Source organism: Amblyomma mixtum, chromosome 8 (genome assembly GCF_055824585.1).
Source record: "Amblyomma mixtum isolate Tamu chromosome 8, ASM5582458v1, whole genome shotgun sequence".
Classification (NCBI taxonomy): Eukaryota; Metazoa; Arthropoda; class Arachnida; order Ixodida; family Ixodidae; genus Amblyomma; species Amblyomma mixtum.
In genome coordinates, this window is record NC_143019.1 from 14,135,351 (window position 1) to 14,157,460 (window position 22,110).

Consider the following 22,110-nt stretch of genomic DNA (forward strand, 5'->3'; position numbering starts at 1 on the left):
CAGAAACGTGGAGGCTAACAAAGAGGGTTCAGCTTAAGTTAAGGACAACACAACGAGCTATGGAGAGAAAAATGATAGTTGTAACATTAAGAGGTCAGAAGCGGGCGGAGTGGGTGAGGGAACAAACGAGGGTTAATAACATTCTAGTCGAAATCAAGAGGAAGAAGTGGGCTTGGGCAGGGCATGTAATGCGAAGGCAAGATAACCGCTGGTCCTCAAGAGTAACAGAGTGGATTCCAAGAGAAGGCAAACGTAGCAGGGGGCGGCATAAAGTTAGGTGGGCGGATGAGATTAAGAAGTTTGCGGGGATACAGTGGCTGTAACTGGCAAAGGACAGGGTTAATTGGAGAGAGAAGGGAGAGGCCTTTGCCCTGTAGTGGGCGTAGTCAGGCTCCTGCTGCTGATGATGATGAGTTTCATACTGGGGAGTGTACTAACAGTGGCTGGGGAATGTGTCAGCACAGCTCCTCAACGGCCTGTTTGGGAGCACTCATGACCTGCGGCCGTCTTCGAGGGTGCTGGTCAAGGCACCACGCTTCGTCGAGCTCGTCAACGTGCTCCTCTCCACAGAAAGGTGCAGTGGCTTCCTTCCCATCTAACGTGTAGAATGTTGCTGCAAATGAACACGAATACTGGAAATTATTGGATTACATAATAATAATAATTCTTTATTGCGCCAAATATTTAAAAAAATGTACAGAAATCCGGCCTGCCAAAGCCTCATAGGGCTTGAGCGGCAGAGCCCGACAGGCAGCGGAACCGCGCAGACATACACACAGGCAAAAAAAAAAAAAACACATTCAAAATAACGGACATCAAATTAGTATGACGGTGAGAACAAAATAGACACAAGACTCATGTTACAAGACTCATGTTACAGCACACTAAATGCGAAGTCTGGGCAGTAATACTTTTCTGCTGCTTTGAAACCTCAAGTGCCTGATCTGGTGCAATGTTGGTTAGAGCAAGGTCCGTGTTTTGTTTTCATTCATCCGCTGTTTAAAGTCCGTGTTTTGTTTTCATTCATCCACTGTTTATAACTTATGGGTGCATTCTTCCGAGTGCTTTTATTGTTTGGCATGCAAAAGTGCACCTATGAGTAGCCACTTCATAATACTTAATGCCACCCGGAGGGGAAAGTTAGAATATATGTGCTTGTATCAAAACAAAAGTTTCTCTATTCTATTTGAAGACTGTGTTGTTTGTGCCCAAGCAACTTTTGTAAAAGCCGCCACGGTGGTTCAGTGGTTGTGGTGCTCAGCTGCTGACACAAAAAACGCAGCTTCAATCCTAGCTGTGGCGGTTGAACTTCGATGGAGATGAAATTCTAGAGGTCCGTGTACTGTGCGATGTCAGTTTCCTTCACTATGGCGTCCCTCACAGCCTGAGTCGCTTTGGGACGCTAAAGCTCCAAAACATAAACCCATAAACCATCTTTTGCAAGGCCTGGTTTTGGATTTTCCTCGACCGTGTTTTATGTCTATTTTTGTCATGAATATCAAGCACAGTGGATGCATCTTTGCTTCACACATAACTTTATTACCTCATTATATTAATTTTGGTTGGTTTGGTTTGGTTTGGTTTTATGGGGTTTAACGTCCCAAAGCGACTAAGGCTATGAGAGACGCCATAGTGGAGGGCTCCGGAAATTTCGACCACCTGGGGTTGTTTAACGTGCACTGACATCGCACAGTACACAGGTCTCTAGAATTCCTCCTCCAAAGAAATTCAACCGCCGCGGCCAGAATCGAACCCGCGTCTTTTGGGTCAGCAGCCGAGCACCATAACCACTGAGCCACCGCGGCGGCTATTAATTTAGGGCTGTAATGAATAACCAAGTGTGATTGATAACTGTGCTAGGGTCAAGTTATGTTGATGCTCATTTTGGTCTGTCTGCTATTGCCCTTGACAGGCAGGCCTTGCAAGAAACTGTTCACAAAAATTTTAGGCTACGATTTTGAAAGAATGACATACTGATGGAAGTGCGTTATTTATGAAACTTAATATTAGTTAGTTTTTATGAGAAGAACATTGTGAAAACGGCCAACCAGAAATTGAATAACCCATACTAGTTCTATTTGGTGGTTTTTAGTCTTGAATTGTTGGTAGGGTAGGATGATGCATGGTCCACTACTAAGGTCTGCTTGCATGGGGAGTCATTTGCACCTCTGTCGAGACAGGCCTATCCTCATCTGTTGCATGGTCAATGCAACACATTGCGCGCTGTACTGTTCTGACAAATCTTAAAGGGACACTGAGGAGAAATTGAAGTTGACTTGCATCGACAGAATACCAGCTCCTGATTACAAAAACGCCATTCATACTGACAACAAAGCTCTTGTAACATAGAAAAGAGCGAGAACCAAAATACAGGTATCGCCGCCACAGGCCAAACTCGCAAGTACAAGCTTCATGACGTCACAGGACAAAACAATGTTGCTAGAACCAATAGTTCTAGCAACACTAGGACACGAGAAGCCACGAATCACTGAGGCGCAGCAAATGCATGCGCAAATCTCCTTGACGGCGCCAGATAGCGCCACATACCCGACAGCTACGCGCGCTCCTGCAGCGCCGGGACCAATCAGCGCCTGCTCACAGCGGTATGCGGGCTCCCGGTAGCGTGTTTATTTTTCAGCGCAAGCCCAGCCAGGCCACTGCTCATTGGCTCGCTGAACTGTGCACGTCACTTCCGCTCCGATTAGTACGCAAGCATTAAAAGTAAACGGCTGTTCTAAAGAACTATCTACGGAAACGTTTCATGTGCATGTAAAATATAATGAATCTTTGAGAAACTAGATTTGAACGTTTAGTTTGGTCACGTGACTAGACTGCAATCACGTGACATGACGTCACTTTTGTCAACAGTCAAAATGGCCGCTTTAAAAATCGTCGCGGCTGGTCGCGGTGTCTTCGGGCAGTTGTAAGCAAGTGATTCCAAGACCAGTGCAAGCCGCCTAGTTGGATCCAGGATACTTGCCCCTGAATGGTTAAAGTGCACCGATTCCAAGGTGCTATGTAAGCCGCGCGGTTGGATGCTAGATATGCGTATTGCATTGGTTTTCAAACCGACGTAGGACCTATGCGGTGGCGATGTCACGAAGCGTTTGCGGCCGTGTTGCAAGCGTTTCTAATTCCTGTGAGGATCACCACGGACAGCGACGATCAACAGCTGCTCACCTTAGAGAAAGGAGGCTGCTCATGGTGAATTTCCTGTGCGTGCATAAGCTACACAGCACAGTGACAGTGTCCGAGAAGTGAAAGTGGTTGCGGTCGGAGCTAGTGCTTCTCCGCCGAGGCAGAGAAATACGCACGTGCGAAGGCTCACTACGCACGCAGTGTGGTCCGAATGCTGAAATGAACTTGGCGTTGAGCAGCTAATCGTACTGGTTGCAGTGATTGCGACCGAAGCGAGCGTTGTTATACGCATCTCTTTTGCAATGACTGTCAGCAGGGAGGAAGCCTGTTTACATATTACAGTGACAACTACTGTGCACTGCTAGGGAAACGCTCGTCCCATCCTGTCTCTTCTCTCCTGATCGTCCTTTTTGCGCCTTCCCTTCGCCAGTATTTTTTTTTCTATCAAAAATGCAAAACCACTGCTGTGTGCTATTTTGAATCGCTCACTAATAATTTAAAATATATAACCTTGCTATTTGAAAAATGTGATTTTGTAATTATGACGGTTGTTAGCAGCTTGTACTGCAGCCTGGCTTGTTCCACTCAGTGTGTTCGGCCCGATAGAGGATTCGTGTGCACAGTATGCAAGTTAGCCTGAATGCAACTACTGTGCGCATATATTTATTTATTTGGAACACTGCCAGCCTCTGGCTAAAACTTTAGCAGAGGGGCATTACATGTATCATAGTAAAGGATAGCATTTCTAAAAGCGGCTGTGCAAACGACATATTTATACGCCGTGATATTGCTTAAAATAGAGGAAAGTTCTCGATGACCACATTATGCATAATAGAGCATTTTATTGGTTTGCCCAAGTGAACGAGTCAGTAGGCACTTTATTAGATCAATTTATTTTGATATTTATTATACCTCAACGGTCCTAAGTAGCAATACCTGAGCGGTGAACTTTGACATGATGAGGCAAGTAGGAGCTTGATGAGTTCGCAATGTACTAATAAGGGAATAATTACTCATTAGTATCCAAGCGCAGCCATGCAGCTGCAAAGAAAAGCTTTGTAGCTCTTTTTGTAGCCGTATGGCCGTGCTTGGGTGGATGCCAATGAGTAATGACTACCTTATTAGAAATCATTTCAACTTTGAGGGAGTCGCCTAAAATATTTGACTAACACCGCTCCCATTTCGAGCTCACCCCATCATATGCTAGCCATACAGTTCGCGCACTTGGTAGGGCAACTGCCCCGGTGAGGCAGTATTCCCGGGTTCGAACCCTAGACTAGGGTAACTTTTCCTCTAACTACAAAGTTTCTGTGGAACCTGAGTAGCTTTCTTTTGTAGCCGTATGGCTACGGTTGGGTGGGTGATAATGAACAATTACTTCCTTATTGCAAACGTTCTCCACACTGGGGGATCCCTCAAAAATATTGAACTTACATTGTCATTAACTGCATGGATTTCTACAGTGACCAGTTCGAAGGACAATAGGTTAGTAAGCGTAGCCTTGCGAGATGGAAGACCATTCTAGCCTTTCGTGGCAAAAACAAAATTGAATCTTGAAATGCAATGGCATAAGCTAAGGGAGGGACAGTGCTTGTGCAGCTAGTGCAGAAGGAACCATGAGCAGGAAAAGATTAGTTGGTTATGTGACAGTAAAGAGCAAAAAAACCCCGCAGTTTCTGCATGAGACAAAGAAATTAGAAGATTCATCTTTAGTGCTGTGACGCTGGAGCTTCTACAATAGTCTGAGAGAATAAAACAAGCAGCTCAGTTCTGAATTCATCCCAGGATCTGAGAAAAATTAGATTTGTGCCATAACAATATTCTGCTGATGCTGCACAGGAGATTTGAATGCAAGCAACATGGAAGATGGTGACACTAAGGACATGCTATGGTGTAAATATCCTGGGCTGTGGGTAGTTGTATAAGGAAGGATTGTTAGGTGAGACCATGTTACATTGTCAGCGAGTTCGAGTATCCACTGAGATATGTGACATTTACTACGTCATTTCCGTTCCTCAAAAACCAATTTTTTTTTTTCAGTATGCATTGAATATGTCTTTCTCAGTAAGGCCTTATAAGCAGGCAAGATGTAGTTATCCTGAAAGTAAAAAACGTTGGTGCATTCTTAATAACATTATCAAACAGGCTAGTCGAGATCATCCGAAATATTGTTCTGAGAATTGAAATACTGTTATTGATTGCAGAGGGCAGACTCCATTGTTGTCAATGAAGGCATGTTAGGAAACACTGAAAGGAAGGTCATATTGTATTTAATAAAACCTCGGGCCCAAGGGCAATGCCTTGGGGACGCCCGAGATTGCAGGAAAAAAGCAGGACGCATAAGAATTAGTATGGGAATTCTGTCGACGGCTGGCTGTTAAAGCTTGGAATCAGTTTAGAGCAATTGGATCCAAGTTATAGCATCAGAAAATACACCTTATTTATATAAATGAGGGATTTTATCACACGCTCTTTCAAAGCCCAGAAAAAAGCGTTAAGGGGGATGTTGCCGTTCAGGGAGAATGAGAGCAAGTTGGCTATCGCAGGAACACTTTCTAAAGCCTTGCCAATTTGGATGAAACAACTTAATCGGCCAAAACATAGCACCACAAGAGTATAAAATATGTTTACAATTGGGTGCACATGCCAACGGCACAACTAGGGTCATAGGTGCTGAATGATGACTGGCAAGACACATACAGGGGCCAAGCTATGATGAGACATGCAGAAGATATATGTACACACTGTGTCCTGTCCTGCTGTTGCATTCTCCAGGTTTCACAGGGCTTAAGTGTGCTGTCGGGTGAACTGCTGGAAACACAGCATGTCGACGAGCTACTAAGGGCGAGAATGACAGAACAAGAATTTCTACTGGGTGCGGCGGTGGTGGTGTTCTTTCCTGTTGTCTTTGTTCCTTGCAGTTTCACTAGCTCCACAGGCCTTGTTCTCCTATCCGCTGTTTCAAAGTGGTGTCAGGTAAAGCCAACTGTTATTCTACAACCACCAAACTGCTGTGCCATACAACATTCTTTTAATCAGCTTTCATAATTTGCAATGGCAAATTTACTTCATAAGTCGTCTAGGCAAATAACACAGCTGAATAACTTGTGTCATCATCAGGACTAAAAATAACTATAATTTCATTTATAAGGTCATGCCTCGTTAATACAGACCCCATTATTATGGATTCAAATTATGGACAGTATTTCTGGGGGTAAAACTTTTTCAATGCACTCACACCTCGATAACATGGAAACTCGCTCATAACACAGTGGACAGAGTGAAAATGAATACAGCCCTTTGTCGCATAATTGTGCAGAGTGCAAAGACTGTTAAGACTTCTTGAATTTGAGTAGATAAGTCAAGCACAGCCTGAATCATATGCTTTTGTTACACACTGTAATTGCCATCATACTGCTTGTCGCACTGTGTGCAGAGAGTTTTGTGTTAACCCATGAACTGCCAGGCCCAGCAACTCCTCCTGCTCACACACTTTCTGGATGCCAAAGCACTTCTTTTTCTGGTGTAAAAAGCATTGTCAGTGCTCGGCGACTCACATCATGGCTCAGATTACTCAATGCACAAAATAAATTAAGCTGCTTAACAATAAAGAACAGAGTCGCAAGCTTACATTATAACCTTTCCGCAGCCCACAATGCTATAGCACTTTTTAAACGGAGTGCACCATGTTGTCACAACCTAAACCCAGAACTACTACTCTGGCTCAGCCCACCATCATGCAGAGAAGTTTGTGATGTCGCCAATTCTAAACGCAAATATTTTTGCAGACATAGGTCCACATAGCAGGCAGGAAATAAAAAAAAACGACGCTCCACAAGAGACCACTGCACTACACACCGATGTTTTCGCACATCGTAACCCGAGCATCCGTAATCACACAATGTACTGTATGAAGCAGCAACACGCCGAAGAATGGCGACGCTGTGGTTGTCGCGGAAGAAAACAGTTCGACGGCTGCGCAGCCAAGATCGCGTCACGTCGCACACAGCAGTTTCGAAGCACAGTATCCACAGGAAGCGCGATCAAAATCGGTGATAGATACGTAACAGAAACAACGTCGTATAACAACGCTCGCTTCGGTCGCAATCACTGCAACCAGTACGATTAGCTGCTCAACGCCAAGTTCATTTCAGCATTCGGAAAACACTGCGTGCGTAGTGAGCCTTCGCACGTGCGTATTTCTCTGCCTCGGCGGAGAAGCACTAGCTCCTACCGCAATCACTTTCACTTCTCGTCCACTGTCACTGTGCTGTGTAGCTTATGCACGCACAGGAAATTCACCATGAGCAGCCTCCTTTCTCTAAGGTGAGCAGCTGTTAATCGTCGCTGTCCGTGGTGATCCTCACAGGAATTAGAAACGCTTGCAACACGGCCGCAAACGCTTCGTGACATCGCCACCGCATAGGTCCTACGTCGGTTCGAAAACCAATGCAATACGCATATCTAGCATCCAACCGCGCGGCTTACATAGCACCTTGGAATCGGCGCACTTTAACCATTCAGAGGCAAGTATCCTGGATCCAACTAGGCGGCTTGCATTGGTCTTGGAATCACTTGCTTACAACTGCCCGAAGACATCGTGACTGCCGCGACCAGCCGCAACGACCTTTCAAGCGGCCATTTTGACTGTTGACAAAAGTGACGTCATGTCACGTGACTTGGGCGTCGTCTGCATGCCGCCCGCCATGGCCGCCCGCCACCACTAGTCACGTGACCAAACTAAACTTTGAAATTTAGTTTCTCAAAGATTCATTATATTTTGTATGCATATGAAATGTTTGTATAGATACTTCTTTAGAACAGCCATTTACTTTTAGTGCTTGCGTACTAATTAAAGCGGAAGTGACGTAAACAGTAGAGCGAGCCAATGAGCAGTGGCCTGGCTGGGCTTGCGCTGAAAAAAAAACACGCCCGGCGGTAGCTTTCTTTTCGGCTGCTGCTGGGCCGCACTGCTGGCCGCCAGAAATCACGGAGTCTGCGTTACGTCATGTGCACGTCATGTTTCACGTCCCTTACTCCTGTGTCGTCATAGGAGAATCCCAAGTTTGAATCAGAGCGGCGGGAAAAACTTTTTCAACTTAGAATCCAAATTTCTTAGAAATAAACGCATCTTTCGCTGCCGGCCAAGTGGCAACAAAGCCATGACATGCCGAAATATCGGATTTTGCTATAAAAAAAATATTAATAGAGCTCTCCTCAGTGTCCCTTTAATGCGTCCAACCTGCACTTAAATTGCAGGAATGCTGAACTGAGCTGCTAGGCTATTTGTGCTCCAAAGGTCTGATGGAAACGGCACTGAAGATAGGATGAACAGAAAGAAGCACAAACTACAGCGCTGGCTGATAATGATGCACTTTTTTTTTTCTTGAGGTGACAACTTGTATAGTCGTTTTCACTGCTCATCACAAAAATGACATTGCGGTTTTTCTCAGGGCTATTTTTGCGGTAAAGGGATGTTTTTTTTTTTTTTTCACATATATGGTACGGCTGGCGGACTAATGCAGTTGCAGTTGTATCGCATTCCTTCAAAAGTGGCTTGTGTGAGCAAAAATGACTGTACTCATTGTCATCTCAAGAACTGAAAATTGGTTTTAAGTCAGCACAGTTGTTTGCAACTCTTTCTGCCTATCCTATGTTTAGTGCTGTTTCTGTCTGTTTCTTGATGCAGACTGAATTTCTGCTTTGGCCTTGCGAAGATATCCGGCGATGACAGCCTGAAGGTGTGTTACACTTCTTCTTGTAGAATAGTTAACAGGATGCAGGGCAAACTTCAGGTAATTTATGTCTCATCCCATTCCTCCAATAGATTACAAAATAACGATGCCACTGAGATAGGATAGTACAGTGGTCACTGATTCAGGCTTTTGCTGTCTTACAGGATATATGGACACCTGATATTAGTTGCCTGTCTCCTGCTTTCATTTGCCCCGCCGCGGTGGCTCAGTGGCTACGGCGCTCGGCTGCTGACCCGAAAGACGCGGGTTCGATCCCGGCCGCGGCGGCTGAATTTCTTTGGAGGAGAAATTCGAGGCCCGTGTACTGTGCGATGTCAGTGCACGTTAAAGAACCCCAGGTGGTCGAAATTTCCGGAGTCCTTCACTACGGCGTCTCTCATAGCCTGAGTCGCTTTGGGACATTAAAACCCCAACAAACCAAACCAAACCTGCTTTCATTTGATGTGTTAGACATCACAATATACATGGATCAGCGTTGCCAGATTGGAAAGTGGCGGCAATACCAGAACCTCGTAAATTTTTCACCAGATTTCACCAGAAACTAAAATTACATTAAAAAAAAACAAAAGCCAGCCTTCTTCGAACACTCATTTTATTAATAACATAGAATCATTTCGTTTAGTCTTTAATCATCACTTTTAGCGTCATAGACGTCTGAATGGAACCTTCGTAGCATATCGTCTGTGATGACAAATTTCACGCAGCACATCTCCCTGAAGGCCAACGTTGTGCGAATCCGTACAAAGGCATCCAAAGTTTTCAGTGACATCTTGTTCCGGTACTTCGTCTTCACACACGGGACTTGGCTGAAGACCCGCTCCACCACCGCATTTGACACTGGGCTCGAAAGACAGGCCAGTGCATACAATGCCAGTTCTTTGTAGGGTTTTTCCCCCAGGGCGTTCTCATGACAGGCGACGGAACCTCGCCAGCCACACCGATTGATTCGCACAAAAGCGCCCCATCCTAGGAAACGAAGTATAAGTGAAAATGTCAGCAAATTCCTGGAGCTCGTGGGCAGTTCGCTGAAAGCGCAGCAGACTGAGGCTGCCACACTCAGGCGGCGGCAGTGGGCTACCCACGCGCCTTTTTGGCTCGCGAAACCTGCACCTTCTGCGGACGAGCAGTGTCGGTAGTTGCTTGTGTCGGCAGAGTGGTTTTCCCCAGATATCGCCAGTTTTTGTCTGGTGTAGTAGTTCGCCTACTTCGACACCAGGAGGTCTAAAATTTCACCAAATTTTCGAAATCTGGTGGCGAATTTCACCAGATGGCAACGCTGACATGGGTCACCATGTGGTATTCGCCTACGGCTACTATATAATTTAAAATTGAACTCCTTCTCTTATGTTGTTTTGGTTTCATCAACTGAGTGATGGCTGTGATGTGTAGTTCACGCTTGGGGTGTGTGAGGCGCAAAAAAACCTGCAATGTAAATGCTGATTTGAAGTTTTAATGCACAACACTTAAACCAGCTGTTTTCAAGAGCTGGAATAACAACTAATGGTGTATCAGCAGTTACATTGCCGTTTTTTTCATGCCTCATGCGACCCAAGTGTGAACTACACATCACAGCTGGCGTTCGGTTGTTGCAACCAAAACCGAAAGAGTCAAGAAGAAATTCTGTTGTAAATTACTTAGCAGTCAGAGGCGAATACTACGTGGCAATCCATGTATTCTGATGTTTAATACATAATTTGAAAAAATAAAACATTCAAGCAAAACTTTGGCGTGTATAGTGCTTTAACTCTTTCTTCACTGTGCCTGTTCAGATCGCTCAGTTTGAACAAATTGCACAAAATGCCCGATTCTGAGCAATCCGGGCTGCTTCAAGACAAATAACCTTTTTCAGTATGGTGCAAAGGGCTTCAGTTTCGGATTCGTTTTGTTCTGTCTTGTGATCTTGCTGTGTAGATGTCATTTCGCACGTGCGACAACCGTGAGATCTCTGGGAGAGTCTGGATCCTACATGTGGCGCTGAAAAATGTGAACACACTCTGAGCCCTCGTGTTTCCTGCTTGCAGGGAAGCCCTGCACGAGTACATGGTCCTGCTGGCCCTGCTGCACCTGGCTCCCTTCCTGGACATTCCGGAGGCACCCACCATGTTCCTGAGCTCGCTGACGGGGGAGGCCGTGTCCTGGGAGGCATCCCCTCCGCGCTGGCGCGTCTGCCTCCGCCTGGCCGAGCGCACCCTTCCCAACCTGATGCAGATGGCCTACGAGCAGGTCTTCAAGGGGAGCTCCATCTTCGACGAAGTCATGGTACGGCAGTCCTCACTAGCGTTGAAAGTGTGATAAGAAACAAATAATTGCGTGCTTTCCATTTCTTGATGGAAACACTGGATTTTGCCGTGCACTGGGGAAACGGGCCGCTGTGCACTTGCTTGTACAAAACTTGGTAGAACTTGGTAGACGTTTTTGAGGCTATACAGAAGGGGAAAAGAGGCACATTGAGGTTTTTTAATGCAATGAATGTTGAGGTGAGGATAGGGCAAGGCAGGAGACATCGTCTTGCCTCTGTGCATATCATTACAGTATTCATGAGTTACTGATTATGTGCTAACCCTTGTGCTAACCAGGAGAATGTGGGTTCTTAAGAGAAATGGTAAGAGAAGCAAAGATTGAACATGCTAGTTGTAATGATATAGACGCCTTCCTAGCTTAACTTAAGAGAGTTAACTGCTTGGCTAGTTGGTTTTCAGACATATTACCAGTATTGTCAGTGCAACGAAGACATGCACAAGAAGGACAACACGGGCGCTTACTATAACTGTTTAATCAGGTGAAAGCAGTTGACGTATATAGCCCTCCCTGCTGAAGTGCATGCGTACAAGGCAACAAGAAAGGCAGCACAAGTCTTATCAGAGTAGGCGTGAAAGAAATTTCCACTCAGCCTCATAAAAAAACACTGAAGTGTCACTGACACAGCTCGAACCCGCTTTTTTGGTATAAAAGGCTTCCAGAGTTTTACGAGCAGTCTGTTGTCTGCCTCTACCCAGAATCCTCACATCGCAGAACCGTGGTGCACAATTGGCACAAGCCTTGCAGTGTTCGACAAGTCTCTCACTCTCATTATTTTCAATATCTTTTGCATGTTCTGTAAGTCAGTCATTCATGCAACGTCCTGTCTGTCCAATTAAGGAAAATCCTATTTTAGACAGATGGGACATTGCATTGCGTGACCTGATTAAAGACTTGTAGTAAGTGCCCCTGTTGTCCTCTGTCTTATGTGTGACTTCGTTGCAATGGAAATCCTGTTAATATGTCTTCCTAGCTTTTTCATGACTTTGGCTAAAACTGGGCTGGGAAGTGTCTTCTGTACTATGCAAACTGCTTATGAAATACTATGCTGCTTTGTTTGGCTCTTCCTTTCTTGCAGTGCATGAAAGGAGCAAAACAGAGGCTATTCTTAGTCTCATCTGCATTGTTTTGTGGGCTAGTAATGGTCAGTGCATGAACAGTGTGATTGTTGCCATATTATGTGGTAGGCATCCTTGTTTTCGTGGTTCCGAAGGTCTGTTATTAGCCATAGCAGCTAACAATTATCACATATTATAAGAGCCTGTTGTGTCGTCAGTGCCTCATCATTGACGCTCTGCCATTTGTACTTGTATTTTTCATTTCTGTGACTGGACTTGTCTCATGGGCTCTTGATCTGTAGGCTATGCAAAGCTTGTAAAGCTAGGGAATACTAATATGGTGTAGCCTTGCATATACTGAAAACTATTCAAACACAGGATGACTATACCCCTATCACACAAGCACCTTCAATGGCTATAGAGTCTAGAGCCTTTGAGAGTCTCAATTGCTATTAAACTCAAAGGAGTTGTGCCACTGCTACATGGCAAACTTGATGGCCACCAAGAGATTCCATCATTTCACGCCAATGTTCTGTGGTGCCTTTCATCACCAATAATTTAGCAGGCATGCAAGCACTCAGCCGACAAGTTTAAGCTAAAAAGGTTAAAAGCAGAGTGTTTATTCATTACTATAATATTAATGACATGAAATTATTTTCATTGTTTTGGATCCAAGCTGTATAGCATTCATGCGCATTGAGCAGCCTGGTATTGATTGTTTTTGTATCGCTGGCAACAACAGTATTAGTATGTTTCCTGTAGCGTTTTGTAGCCCGGCCTGTGTTTATTTTTTTCTGCAAAGTTGTATGTTTTGAATTTCTGTAATTTTTAAGCAACTGTACTCTTATTTTATTCCCCAGCTCATTGTTTTTAGCACCTTGCAACCACAAAAGCACACCGCCGTCCCTCGAAGGCCTTCGTAATCTCAGTAGAGTTCTGCCTTGCTCCACTGACTTAATGGCCATTGGAGCTGCCATGTAGCAGCGTTCAATTGGTCATTGAGTCAGTGGACTATCCGAAGGCCTTCGAAATGCCCTCGTGACAGGAGTATAACTATAGTGTCCTCATCTTGCAGGGTTGCTTGCTGTATCTGACACTGAAGTGCTGCAGGATGTCACACCAGCACCACCTGCTTGATCGTTCCAGAAACTTTTGCACTAATCCATTCATAGGCTTCAGCTTGTACACCTCTCTGTCACCAATGTGCAGGGGGACATCATGGTGGAAGAAGTGCGCAATGGCCTGGTGGAGTACATTGACAGCCTGAATCTCCTGGACGCCTGGTCCAAGATAATCGCAAAGATCAAGGTTCGGAACACCAAGGTCTACACCTTCTATCCCATCGTCCTGGCTGACCCCAAGAATTTGGCTGCATATGTCAAGAAGGTAACAGGTCTTACTTTTTTTGGCAGCATTGTTCCCTATTTTCGTGTATGACCGCAGTTTGCGCTACATGCTTTTGCTGATTATGCTTTGCTCACTGGGAGCGTCCCATCTGCACCTTTTTCACAAAGTATGCTACCATGCTACCACACACTATTCTCTCGTCTATTCATCCTATGCCTACTAGCGGTGCAAAATTAACATCTCACTCTGTAATAGTAACATTTGCTCAACTCTTTCTTTTTTCTCAAACAAGGGAATGTTTTAACTGACATACTCTTAATTCATAAGAAAGGAGACGTCAAGGACTTGAAGAATTACAGACCAATCAGCTTATTGTCCGTTGCCTACAAGGTATTTACTAAGGTAGTTGCTAATAGAGTCAGGACAACCTTGGACTTTAGTCAACCAAATGATCAGGCAGGCTTTCGTAAAGGATACTCGACAATAGACCACATTCACACTATCAGTCAGGTGATAGAGAAATGCGCAGAATATAACCAACCCCTATATATAGCCTTCATTGATTACGAGAAAGCATTTGACTCAGTGGAATGCAGGCATTGCGGAATCAGGGTGTAGAAGAGTGCTATGTGAAAATATTGGAAGATATTTATAACGATTGCACAGCTACTGTAGTTCTCCATAAAGTCAGCAATAAAATTCCAATAAGGAAAGTTGTCAGGCAGGGAGACACGATCTCGCCAATGCTCTTCACTGCCTGCTTACAGGAGGTATTCCGGGGTCTGGAATGGGAACAGTTGGGGATAAGAGTTAATGGAGAATACCTGAGTAATTTGCGATTCGCTGATGACATTGCCTTGCTAAGCCACTCAGGAGAAGAACTGCAAAGCATGATCAATCAGTTAGACAGGCAGAGCAGAACGGTGGGGCTAAGAATTAACATGCAGAAAACCAAAGTAATGTTCAACAGCCTAGCAAGGGAACAGCAGTTCGCCATTGGTAGTGAGGTGCTGGAAGTAGTAAGAGAATATGTCTACTTATGGCAGGTAGTGACCGCAGATCCGGATCATGAGAGGGAAATAACTAGAAGAGTAAGAATAGGGTGGAGCGCGTATGGCAGGTTCTCTCAGATCATGAATGGTAGCTTACCAATATCCCTGAAGAGAAAAGTATACAACAGCTGTATCCTACCAGTACTCACCTATGGGGCAGAAATGTGGAGGCTAACAAAGAGGGTTCAGCTTAAGTTAAGAACAACGCAGCGAGCTATGGAAAGGAAAATTATAGGTGTAACGTTAAGAGACCGAAAGCGGGCGGAGTGGGTGAGGGAACAAATGCGGGTTAATGACATCCTAGTCGAAATCAAGAGGAAGAAATGGGCTTGGGCAGGGCATGTAATGCGAAGGCAAGATAACCGCTGGTCCTTAAGGGTAACGGCGTGGATTCCAAGAGAAAGCAAATGTAGCAGGGGACGGCAGAAAGTTAGGTGGGCGGATGAGATTAAGAAGTTTGCGGGGATACAGTGGCCGCAAATGGAAAAGGACAGGGTTAATTGGAGAGACATGGGAGAGGCCTTTGCCCTGCAGTGGGTGTAGTCAGGCTGATGATGATGATGATGACACTCATTCTGAGTTAACATAAGAAGCGTGACATTTTTAAAATGCTGTAAATTAGAAGCAAGCATTCCGCAGAATGTGTGCTCTTCATTTAATAATTTTGCTCCTATGTGCACTTCTGGTATTATTTTAAAACTGAGGCTTATGCTTCCTAACAGTCTTCATGAACTGCTGCTTGATCCACAGTCTGGTTAGAAAACCAATGTGGAATTTAGGACAGCCAGTTTTCATTTGCTTCATTAGCCATCTCATAGGGCAGCTGCAATCAGCGAGGCATTAGTGGCTGAATGTTCTTGATGATGATTATTGTGGCTTTTTTTTGGTGTGTGGACAGCTTTCACCAAACAGTGCCAAAAACGAGGCTAAACGACCAATGCAAGTCAGGGTTATGTTGGTGTCTCTAAAACCTTAGTTGGGTGTTTTTTTTTTTTTCGCTGACATTGTCAGGCAATTTATATGCTTTTTTTTTTCTGGGAATTTCTCATAGCTGGAGCGCAGTGTCAGCTGGGATGGAGACATAATGGAATACTACATACGTCTCCGAGGCTTTCTGGCCCAGATGAAGGAACGAGATGATACCCTCAATTTTTTTCTGCCCAGGTGAGTGAAGGTGTGTGACCTGCAGGTGCAAGCTGGCTGTATCATAGATGCCTGCTTTGCATTTTAGATGCTGATCTTGGCCTTCTATAGATTTCAAATGCTGTTATCCTCAGTAGGCCTGCATATGCTGTGTTAGCATATATAGTTGTCCATGGGCAACATTTTTTTCTTCGGCATGAGCCAACCAGAGCTGTATACACATTCGTTATCAAGCTTATGTGGCTATCTGAGACAGTTTTAACTGGAGATCATGTAACAACTGCATTACAATTCGCTGTTTCCACCTGCGCTTGCTCATGTTTTCACGCATGTTAATGTGTGCATGTTAATGTGTGCGTGTTTATGTGTGCATGTTAGCTGACCCACACCTTATAGGCGTAACCATGCAAGCATACATGAAGAACATAGAAGAGTAGTTTATGGCTGCTAATGCACTAAGCACCGCATACATACTTTTTGTAATAAGGGAGTTGACATCCACCCGAGCGCAGCCATACAACTACAGAGGAAAGCTACACAGCTTTCTCAGAAACTTCGTAGTTAAAGAAAAATTTGTCCTGGTCTGGGGTTCGAACCCGGGATCACCGCTTCACCAGAGCAGTTGCTCTACCTACTGAGCTAACTAGGACGGCAAGCTTATAATAGTAGGGCAAGAGCGAATTGATCAATGCCCATGACCCTACCATAAGCTTGCCGTCCCGGCCAGCTCAGTTGGTAGAGCGACTGCTTCGGTGAAGCAGTGGTCCTGGTTTCGAACCCCAGACCAGGACGAATTTTTCTTTAACTACGAAGTTTCTGAGAAAGCTGTACAGCTTTCCTTTGTAGCCGTAATGCTGCGCTCGGGTGGATGTCAATGGGTAATCACTCCCTGCCTTATTACAAATCTACTCCACCTTGGGGGATTCCCCTAAACATCTGACCAACATATTTTTTCTAATAACATGCTTCTTGTAATGCAGGTGGAAGCATTCCATTTTTGATCCTGAATGCGTCTACTACCCACGGAGGGACGTTGTGTGTAAGTGTGGGGCACACTGGTGTTCCTGATCGCCAAGCCTCGAGATCTCATTTTGGTCTTTGTGCTTTGGTGCAGATGTTCCTGTGGGGTTTTTCAACCTGACTGTTCCCACAAGCCCAAGAGAGAGGTATGTGCTTCCTGTACTGCTCCTGAATAGATTTTTATGGCCACCTAATGCCTTTTATTCCTAGAAGATATTTGGCAACCCAGCCGTTCTGTGCAAGAAAGCAAGCTCTTTCATAAGAAACACTGATTTTAAGTTCTGTCTAACTTGGGGTGCATGGAGTTGTATTGCGTGAAATTAAGCTCACGCACTTTATATGCACACTTATGCTGCATTAAAGGTAGCGTGAAATCAGACGACAAAGATGTGTGCCAAGAGAGGCAATGTACATGTTTTTATATGGCTAGCAATGACCACATTATTTGTTGTGACAAATGACATGTTTCAAGAAATGTTCAATGAGTGTACTAACCACTTAAGAACGCTAAACCAGGACTAGGCTACCAATGCCTTTGCGTTGCTGGTGTTAAGTTGATGCTAAGTCACAATTGAACACCTGTTGTCAATTCCTTCATATTGATTAATTAATGTCTCTTTTGTATTATTTGTGCATATTAATCACTTGAACTGCATGTAAAATTTTCACTCCTTTTGAAGGGGTTTGCTATTATTTTCTTTGTGCTGTTGTACATGAGTGTTTTTATGGGCCGGTACAGCTTAGACTGCCATTGCTTATAATTTGAGACTTGGGAATCTGGAAAATCATTATAAGCATTACCATACTACAGTCAAGCCCACTTATAACAATACTGGTTATAACAATATATTGGATATAACAATGGTCAGTCATGGCACCATCAGCTTTACCATATGTTCTATGGTAAAATAAACTGCTTACAGCAATGCTGTCAAGGCACATAATTGGTTATAACAATTAAATCTGGTAATTGAGTGACAACCATTATAGAAAAAAAAAAGGAAATGCTACAACCACACCAGCAAAACCATGCTTACAACACAAAAGCGTGCACGTGTGGGGCCGACCAATGGACTAAGCTAGCGCAGCAACATCACGAAAGCAAAAGAGGCAGGCGTCATCGCGTCAGGAGAGCTGCTGCATTGCTGCATTGGCTACGCACGCCATGCGTACCCCCAATCAGTCGGTGCAGTGCGCGTGCACGCAGCCAGCGCGATTTTCTCTTGTCAGCTGTCACCGCACCAGTAAAGATCAGGTTCTTTCACTCTCCTTGCACCAGGGGTGCACCGCCAGAGACGGTTTATCTAACTCGAAGACTGAAGCTCTTCGCACCAGCGGTGCCCCGTCAGAGACGGTCTCTCGATGATTCGAGACGCAGGGATAAAGGGAAAACTTATGTACAGTTTATGTACAGATATTTACAGCGTATAGAAGTTTAGACACTCGAGACAAATTAAACGGCAAAAGGAGAAACAACAAAAAGGTGGATCTGGCTAATACTAGGGGAGGCCCCTGCTCGGCGTTGCCGAAGATGCGTTGCATCTGACCTTAGCGCAGAACCCCGCTTCCAGCTCCGGGGCCCGGTTTTAAAGCCCTAAAGGCCCAGCCCACATTCGGTAACTTCCAATCATGTTGCGGCCTTAACATCATTGGTTCATCCAGGGCATGGCCAGCCCTCCAGCTTCCGTAGGGCAAAACGCCCTTTCCACAAACCCAAACGCACGGTCGTGTCAAATGAAAATAAACACAAATATACATTCGTGCTCGGTACGCGTGTCGGGTGGACACCCGTACTTCCCGGCGCGTTCGCGAGCGGCCGCGTTCCAAGAAAGGAGACGCTCCGCTTTGAGTGCCCCCAGCCGCGTTCCGATGACCCCCGCGAACGCTACCGATACCTTACACGCCCTTCCCAAGATTCTACAAAGGGCTCAAATGGCACTTTTAGAATTACAAACAAAAGGGATCGGTGTCTGACACGAAACTACCCTTCGGGTGACATAACATAAACAAAACGTACACATTCAAATGCGCGTTTCACACCTGTAAAACCAGCACATTCACCAAAGTCCAAGCTGTCGCGCTGCGACCAGTTGCACCAACAAAACCAAAAACAACACTGTACACGGGCACCAACACAACATCACGCAAAATGCACACTTAAATACACACAGTGGCATGCCTGCCGTGCGCCGTAACACAGCGTCCAAGTTGGTGCGTTGCACCCAGTTCGCCTGCATGCACGCCATCGTCCTGCTCGCGAATGAGCACACAGACACAGACACTCGCGACTGGAGCGTTCACAGCACTCGCCCAATGCCCACGTGAGCCTCCTTAGTCGCACCGAGCGTCCCTGTGTAGTACATTCGAGCCACCACGTGTTGTCAGTAACACAATTGACGCCTAAACGGTAACTCACTCTTTAGGCTGGCGCCACAACGGGGCGTGAACTGAAAAGATGGTGCCCTCCAGGATCAAAAACGTCCCGGGTTTTGATGGGTCCAAACCCCTCACTACACGACGCACCTGAGGGCCCGCTCTCTCTGGCGCGCCGGTACGAACCGCGTGCTGCGTAAGGAACATCTCTCTTGCCGAGTTCAGCTGTAACAGTGCGGCCGGCTTTGCTGAACGTAATTTGGCGTACCGCAGCACGGAACGTACTGTTCCACGCGCCGACATTCACTGTGAAGGCTATGCGCCTGTCCCCTGGTACTTTGGAGCGTTTGGAGCTATTTGCACCGTTCCTGCACGGGCAAACATTTAAATCGCCGCTCCCTGCTTGATAGACGCTGGCCGGCTTCGTGGCATCGTCTGCTGCACGAGCTGACTCGCCGTCGCCTGACCCGAGCTTGCCTTGCGGCAAGTCGCCACTCATTTCCGGGTCCTCAAATGACCTGGCCGGACACACACCGGGTGCGTTCCACAACTGTGTGGCGCTCTGCCCGGTCGGCCCGGCAAGCCCGCCTCCGTTCCCTGGCTCGCATGGAACGCTCTTTCCATCAATGATGCTACGGGGCCCTTCATGCCCTATGACCGACACAGTGTGCGGTTCCAGCAACGCTAGACTTTCTAGGTCCGCGATCTGACATCTGTCGTCGCTGGCCGTTCCCTGCTGAGCTAAATGCTCTTTTCCGCAGCTTGCTTGAGACTGCGTTTTTGGAATTGTGAGACTCACTTCCAACAATGCTGAGCACGCGTCCGCGTCCCTGGTGTCATTTGGGATTGAGCTAACCTGGGCGGCCGTGTCGTCGGCGTGCGCGTTCACCGCCTCTGATACCGCGACGCTGCGTTCCGTCAGGCTGCTTTCTTGAACTGCGACTCCAGCTTCGCAGAAGTCTGGCTCACCCTTTACCTCTGCCCGGCTGTCCTCTTGACCTGCGCCCGGCAGGCATATGCCGTTGCCTTCCCGCACTGGCGACCTCTCTGCTCGTGACTCGGAGCAGTTCTCCCTGGCTAGTTGGCTAGCTCTCCTAGACTCCTTGATCTTAGAAATCTCGAGCTCTACCTGCTGGCGTCTCGCTTCTAATACCCCCAAGACATACTTAACATCCTGAGGTTCTTCCTCGCGAAGCAGCGCCTTTCCGCCATTCACTTTCGCGAGTTGAGCCTGAAGGTCCGCTAAGCGCACCTTCGCTAACTCAACCTGGTACCTCACATCGAGTGAGGGCCGGCATGGATAGCCCTCCATACCGCCGTCTGTACTCCTCAACTGTCCTACCGGCTCGAACACATGCACAGGGACGCTAACAATGCGACGAAGGAAACTCACGGTTTCGATGCGTCGATCCGCATTGCCAGCTGCTTGGCGCCGGAGTCCACCGCCACTTTCCTCGGACGCTGCGATGAGCTGTCGCACGCCGCTGGTCCGCCGCCGGTGATCGTCGAGTTCCCGACGCGCTGCTTCCTTGACCGGACGCAGTCCCGCGTCGCTGGACTACTGCCGTGGTCCTTGCGTCCTTGCCGCCGTGTCTCCGCAGGTCCGTTCACGAACGCTGACCTGTCGCCTTGTCGTCACCTTTCTCCCTGCCTTGTCTTCTTCCTGCGCCGTCTTCCGATGGCCGCAGGATCCTGTCGACTGCGCCAGTAAATTTCAGGTTCTTCTTCTTCTTTGCACCATAGGTGCCCCGCCAGAGACGGTTTGTTCCAACTTGAAGACTTGAAGACACAGGGATAAAAAAGGCAATAACTGAAGATTTATATACAGCTATTTACATTGCATATACAAGTTTAGGTACTCGAGACATTAAGCAGCAAAAGGACAAACAACAAAAATAGTGGATCTGGCTAATACTAGGGGAGGCCCCTACTCGGCGTTGCCGAAGATGCGTTGCATCTCACCTTAGCGCAGAACCCCGCTTCCAGCTCCGGGGCCCGGTTTTAAAGCCCTAAAGGCCCAGCCCACATTCGGTAACTTCCAATCATGTTGCGGCCTTAACATCATTGGTTCATCCAGGGCATGGCCAGCCCTCCAGCTTCCGTAGGGCAAAACGCCCTTTCCACAAACCCAAACGCACGGTCGTGTCAAATGAAAATAAACACAAATATACATTCGTGCTCGGTACGCGTGTCGGGTGGACACCCGTACTTCCCGGCGCGTTCGCGAGCGGCCGCGTTCCAAGAAAGGAGACGCTCCGCTTTGAGTGCCCCCAGCCGCGTTCCGATGACCCCCGCGAACGCTACCGATACCTTACAGCACCCTTAGTTCTGCATGCTTCTTGAATTTCCCATAAGAATCACTTCTGGAAAGCCGGCTTGATTCCTGTGATGCGGAGGTGCGCGAAGCTCCCGGTGGCGCAGCGATGGCGGTGCTTTGGTCATCGGTGAACAGTGAACATTTTTCCGGTTCCCTGAAGTTCGAATTAACGAGCTTTTACAGGCATTAGAACAATTAAACCCCTCCGGATATTTACTGTCAATAAACGCTCTGAAGTTTGTCATCTTTTCTATTTTTTGGCACAACCCTGTTATAACAATTATTGGTTATAACAATGGTATTTCCATGGCACTTGAATATTGTTATAAGTGGGCTTGACTGTATAGCCAAAACGACACTTTTCGATGCACTTGTGCATTCAGCACCTTTCAAGCGAGTCTCGCAGTACATTAGGCAATCGCAGGCAACAACATTTATTTCATCACTTTGCTAAAGTATCATGGTGAATGAGAGAGCTTTTTTTTTGTTTTTTTCTGCCGGGATGTGACTGCATTGCTGATGACTATCTTTGACATCGTTCTGATGCTGGAGTGCTTGCACGAACAGCTGCTTCAGTGCTCAGTACAGCCATACCTTTTGATGCAGGT

General features: G+C 46.4%; 1 protein-coding gene across 1 annotated transcript in view; it reads left to right on the forward strand.

Annotated features, from left to right (window-relative positions):
* Nucleotides 1-22,110, forward strand: part of LOC149331425 (uncharacterized) — a 64,752-nt gene that overhangs the window by 25,063 nt on the left and 17,579 nt on the right. The window contains exons 14-19 of the mRNA XM_089556565.1: nt 465-574; nt 10,916-11,153; nt 13,460-13,636; nt 15,701-15,813; nt 16,773-16,831; nt 16,907-16,958. Coding sequence (XP_089412691.1) covers nt 465-574; nt 10,916-11,153; nt 13,460-13,636; nt 15,701-15,813; nt 16,773-16,831; nt 16,907-16,958 — 749 coding nt within the window. The remainder of the gene's footprint in view (nt 1-464; nt 575-10,915; nt 11,154-13,459; nt 13,637-15,700; nt 15,814-16,772; nt 16,832-16,906; nt 16,959-22,110) is intronic.